At 35.8% G+C, this 6,000-nt stretch overlaps 1 protein-coding gene across 9 annotated transcripts in view; it reads left to right on the forward strand.

The window, feature by feature from the left end:
- Positions 1-4,790, forward strand: part of LOC127432849 (myocyte-specific enhancer factor 2C-like) — a 103,036-nt gene extending 98,246 nt beyond the window's left edge. For 6 of the 9 annotated variants that reach the window (XM_051684314.1, XM_051684305.1, XM_051684333.1 and 3 more), the window contains 3 exons: positions 1,537-1,666; positions 2,590-2,725; positions 3,410-4,790. In XM_051684314.1, the coding sequence (XP_051540274.1) occupies positions 1,537-1,666; positions 2,590-2,725; positions 3,410-3,773 (630 nt within the window). In that variant the 3' untranslated portion in view covers positions 3,774-4,790. The remainder of the gene's footprint in view (positions 1-1,536; positions 1,667-2,589; positions 2,726-3,409) is intronic. The other 3 variants (XM_051684350.1, XM_051684360.1, XM_051684369.1) reach the window with 1 other exon arrangement.
- The last annotated feature ends 1,210 nt before the right edge of the window (positions 4,791-6,000 follow it).

Consider the following 6,000-nt stretch of genomic DNA (forward strand, 5'->3'; position numbering starts at 1 on the left):
CAGGGGACACAAAAACTGATAAAATCCATAATTAAATGCACTTTAAATGCACTGTAAGTAAAAGCGGCTGCCAAATGCATAAATGAAAATGTACAATTGACCAGGGTCAGAAATAAAATACCACCAAAAAGGACAAAATTCCATCATCTTATATATTTCTTAAAATTATATTCTAAGACTAGTTCAGATGGAGAATTAATTTTAATGAATCAAGTTTTTTAAATAAAAGGGTGACACAGTATTTTTCATGTTGTTTATATATATATATACATATATATATATATATCAGTACTGTGCAAAAGTTTTAGGCACTTGTGAAAAATGTTTCATAGTGAGGATGTCTTCAAAAATAATGACATAAATAGTTTTCATTTATCACTTAATGTCATTCAAAGTCCAGTAAACATAAAAAAGCGAAATCAATATTCGGTGTGACCACCTTTGCCTTTAAAACAGCACCAAATCTCCTAGTTACACCTGGACACAGTTTTTATGGTTGTTGGCAGATAGGATGTTCCAAGCTTCTTGGAGAATTCGCCACAGTTCTTCTATCTGTTTAGGCTGTCTCAATTGCTTCTGTCTCTTTATGTAATCTCAGACTGACTCGATGTTCAGTGGGGGGCTCTGTGGGGGCCATGACATCTGTTGCAGGGCTCCCTGTTCTTCTATTCTAATCTTTTCTATTTGCAAAAGTAATGTTTGGGAGTCTAACATTTATATTTCCTATTGACACACTAAAGCTGAAGATATAAATAACCATCTTAAGACAAATGTTTGTGTGAAACATCTTATGTGCCTAAGACTTTTGCGCAGTACTGTATATATGTATATATATATATATATATATATATATATATATATATATATATATATATATATATATCTAGATGGTAAGTACTGCCCCTTCATAAAGAGCTATTTAGTATGTAACAGTAGAAATGTCAATACTGTATCCAGTGTTGTTTATCTGATACTCTTATTGGCAATACACATGAAGCCTGTAAAAATGCTTCAACATAATTGCTTTAAACAAAAGTCTTGTTAGTGGGAAGGGAAATCTGCACAGCTCCATATTGACATCTAGTGGTCATGTGAGTCATCTCACTGCCCAGAGACAGCCACCTAATCTTTTTGACCCCCTTCATTTCCACCTCTTTTTTCTTAACCCATATATCTAATTATTATTATTATTATTATTATTATTTTACATCATTCAGCATTCACACAAGCAAGACAAAAAAGTAAAAAAAAAAATAAAAACCACATCCAACCCCTCTATTGCTGCTTCTGTTGCCGTGGAGACCTTGAGTTTCTATAGCGACCAAGAGTCCTCTGAGAGATTGTAAATCATAGGTTGAGAGGGTTCGGTAGTGCTTCATGTCAAGTGATTATTTTATTCTTTCATTATTTTGGGAGGTTGTGCTCATTCTCCTTGCATTGTTTGATATGAACATAGATATATTCTGTCCTGCTAACTTGACAAGAAATCTTATACAGTATATTCATGCTTTCTCTCCTCTGTCCCTCTTCTTATAGAACCAGAGAATAAACAACTCTCAGTCTGCACAGTCACTGGCGACCCCTGTGGTTTCTGTAGCGACACCCACTCTACCAGGGCAGGGAATGGGCGGCTACCCGTCAGCCATTTCCACCTCATATGGTACTGGTAGGTAGAAATCTGTCTGTCATTAATAATAATAATATTAATAATAATAATAATAAACATGCTCAGAATAATCTCCCGAGACTACATTCACCTACATTGTGCTGGAATATATTAACACTACACATTGAATGAAACACTGTTTAATATTTCATGCATTATTCAGAATGTTTAAAAGTTTTTCTATGGAAAACGTATTCATATTTTATAGTTATGCATCATTAAATTTATTAAATTGAGTGTTTATTAATACTATGAATTAATGAATTATAAATTCAATAAATAATACAAATATTAATGATAATTCTTGGGCATTTAATTACAAATTAATTAACTTATTATGCAATCTCAAATACTGGTCCATCTATTACTCATCATTGTAAACTAATAATCAGATAAAACCATGAACATTACTATTTGTATTTCAAATGTAAAATTATTTATAGTTTTTATTTAGTTTATAATTATAATTATGTATAATTCATTTATATATATATATGTATTGGTAAACATCTAAATCTATGTAGGATCTCATTGATTTGTCTAGCCTGTATGTAATGCTTTTATCTCTCCAGCAGGTGGAAACATTGTTATCTATAAGAGCAACACAAAGTCTGACCATAGTTTACAACAGTGGTTGGACCGGGGCCCACAAGGGAGCCTCAAGATGATTTCAAATATCTTGGATTAGTTTGATTAAAATAACTTAGATACTCAATAACTACAAACGGCTAAGATTACAATGTAAACTGACTGATATTTCTCACTCTGGTGAAAATGCACTGTTGAGCACTAATTCAAACAAATCTTTTGAGAAAGGGAGGGGGCCTGTGGATGTTGTCAGTGGGGTTACCTTGGAGTCAAAAAGGTTGAGAACCACTGGTTTACAATGCAAACGTTAACTGTGGTCATATGTTTTCTTCTAGAATATTCTCTGAGCAGTGCAGATCTGTCCTCTTTATCTGGCTTTAACAGTGCCAACACTCTGCATCTGGGCTCAGTGAGTGGATGGCAACAACATCAGATCCAGAACATGCAGCACTCTGCTCTCAGTCAACTGGGGTGAGTCCTAACATTCAGAGACTCATTACATCGCTTATTCTTATCCTTTTGCATTTATAACATGCAACTTTCTCTCACTCTTTCCATTCTTCGTCACTTTCTTAAAAATAAACCTCTCTTTTCATGGTGCACTCAGTAAAAAGTTTTGCTAATTTGATAATAGAAAGAAATAGTTATAGTAGTATAGTAAATGTTTTAAAATGATGTACACTCACATGAGATAAATAAGTTAGTAAAATCAGTATTAGAGAAAAATCTACTTTATTTTACTTACGGTGTTGGGTGCACATTCATGAGTGCCTCAATGTTGAGATCATATGACCAGCTGAATATTACTTGCTTTAGATTGATAATCCACTTTCCAGTTTCAACATGGTGTACAGCAAATTACATATTTTTACAATCACACTGGTAACTGACAACTTCTGTTTTCGTGTGATGCAGCATCCATGGCACTAGGTGTCAGAGCAACATGAACACAGTGCAACTTTTACATCAGTCTCTAAACTTTTTACATGTTTGCAACAAGTTTTTAAAATAGCAATTACATTCCACAGAACCACATTTTAGTATATAATTTAAATGTCAGTTATTTGATTGTTAGTATCTTTGTCACCTGTGTACATGAGTGCCTAAGCACTTGTTACAATACGTAACCCCCTACATTTCCTTTCCTTCCTACAGAAATTGCTCTAGCACTCATTTATGTCAGGGTTCAAATCTCTCCTTGCCCTCTACTCAAAGCCTGCACATCAAGTCCGAACCTGTTTCTCCTCCTAGAGATCGCTCCAGTAGCGCCACGCCCGCCAGCTACGGCCCACTACCATCCCACCAGCAGCACCAGGGCCCTCCCCCACAGGGGCGGCAGGACTCGGGCCGCTCCCCAGCCGACAGTCTCAGCAGCTGTGGCAGCTCGCACGAGGGAAGCGATCGCGACGAGCACCGTCCCGACTTCCATTCGTCCCTGGGATTGGGCCGACCCGGCCTGGACGAGCAAGACAGCCCATCCATCAAGCGAGTCCGCCTTTCAGATGGGTGGGCCACATGATATGCAACACCCCTTAAACAGCCCCAACCTCGATCTCGACCTCCCCATTGTGGTTCCACAGTGCCACATAGCTCACAAGTTCTCTTTATCTCGCTGCCGTTTATGACGAGTCACAATCATTACTCCCGCTGATTCTCTGTTTTGCTGTAGAGAGGGGAAGAAGTACTCTCTAAATTACCTATTACTTTTTTCTTTTTTTTGATCAGAGTGTGGCTGATATACATATTGTTGTGATTGACGGGTCAATGGGAGGGAAAAGAGAAGGAGGACTGTTGTACAACAGGGTCGGGGAGGGTTTAGTGGGTGGGGTTACTATGCATAACTTGTGCAGTGTGTGGAATAAAATGTAAAGAATTACCATAAATGCATATATATTTCCACGTGTGTAAAAAAAGGTGTACATGTATGCAAAGTAACAAACCAACAAAATGTTTCAGGTACTCTTGGATTTTCTTTTGTAAAAATGTACTTCAACTTGCCTCAGTGATATTCAGCCACAGGAGAAGTATAGCAGAGAGTGTATCACGGAGGTGACAGCTTAGCACTTGTTGTACCAGTACAATATGTACAAATTCCTTTTCTTAGTGCCACTCTCTTCAGAGGGCCCCTTCACTAAATGCATCTTATGAGTGACAAAGTCATGTTGCAGGTTCAACGTATTGTACATAGAGAAAAGGCAGGGACAAGGGGGACAGGTCAAGGTTGATAAATATTACTGATTTCACACAAACAAAACTGTTATGCAAGAATTTTGGAGGATTATACAGATACTGTACAGTATTTGTGGGTTCCTATGTTAAGTTATGTGTTTCAAGACCTCCAGTGAAAAATAGAAAAACTCTCCTGTTGAAAGAAGGAAAGAATCAATAGCAGGACAGAGAGGAGTTGAATAGATGAAGGATTTTAAATTAAGAGCCATGTTACTTCATTCTGATGAAATTCAAAACCTAGGACTTGCATTTGTTGTTCAGTATTAAAAGAATAAAAAGATTAAAAAAACAAATAAAAAAAAAAAAACAATACAGTTGCTTATATTTTCATATCAAAAGGAATACAATGCAAAGCATTTTTGTGGCTTTTTGTTGTTTATAAGAGCCAGAATGTGTTTTGATAGCTTTGCTTATGTGGGAAATGATAGTAAACGAATGAGAAACCTTGGGCTTTTCAACCCTAATAAGCCATGAAATCTGAGACAGTGAACCCTTGCTTTGCTCAATGTCACCCCCCCCCCCCCCCCCCTCAAGTTTTGTTTTTAAATGTGTATTTCTAAGTATATTGGATAATAATAATAAGAATCTTTTTTTTTTTTTTTTTAATCTGTGAAATTAACATGCTTGTGTATAGCTTTCTAATATATGAATATATATGAAAAAAAAAATTATGGTCATGACTTTTCTTTTCCCCGAGTGTGGGACTATGTGCAATTGCACATGTTAATTTTATTTTTTGTTCCCTTTTGTTTTGTTTTTTTTTTTGTTTTTTTTCCACTGGACTGAGTATTTCACGTTTAGAACGTCAGTTTCAAGTTCCTCTTTCAGACGCTTCCATGAATATCCCTCATGGCTCCTTTTTGGGACTTTTAATAAGCACAATAAATTTGTCTACAGTAGATCTCCTCACAACCTCTCTGCTTTTAAAAATAAAAACTCATAATTTCCAGTGTCACAATGATCATTCAACATTGCACTGAAAAATTCAAATATAAGACAGACAGCACAGTCATTATTACCTCATGACTGCTTGTGTAAGCTTGTATCATCATTTACTGGATTGTGGCTAGTTTTGTTAAATTGATATATATCTATCATTGTGCATTCTGTGATATTGACTTGACATATGTTAGTCTGTTTTTTTTCTACCAAAGACGAAAAGTGATGTTTGTCGATCCATTATACTTTCTGGATTTGAGACCATTGTGTTTCTTCACAAGTTGTTCAAGCTAGTGGCTGGTACCTCTGACTCACCCTCCCAGTGCCTCAGATTACCTTTCAATGAGTTGGTCTAGTTGAGAATCGGGAACGATCACCCCTACAATTTGTACAGTATTGTGTTATATAACTATTAATTGTGTTATATTAACTATTTGTTATATAGATATCAAATGTCCATAAATGGCTCTCAGTTCTCAGTTTTTTTTTTTTTTTTTCTGTATTTTTCTCTCTCTCTTTCTTGAGTCATCAAGTATATAAATAGCAAAAAAAAAAAAAAAAAAAAATTGGGGAAAAAA

Source organism: Myxocyprinus asiaticus, chromosome 4, assembly GCF_019703515.2.
Source record: "Myxocyprinus asiaticus isolate MX2 ecotype Aquarium Trade chromosome 4, UBuf_Myxa_2, whole genome shotgun sequence".
In the NCBI taxonomy this organism is placed as follows: domain Eukaryota; kingdom Metazoa; phylum Chordata; class Actinopteri; order Cypriniformes; family Catostomidae; genus Myxocyprinus; species Myxocyprinus asiaticus.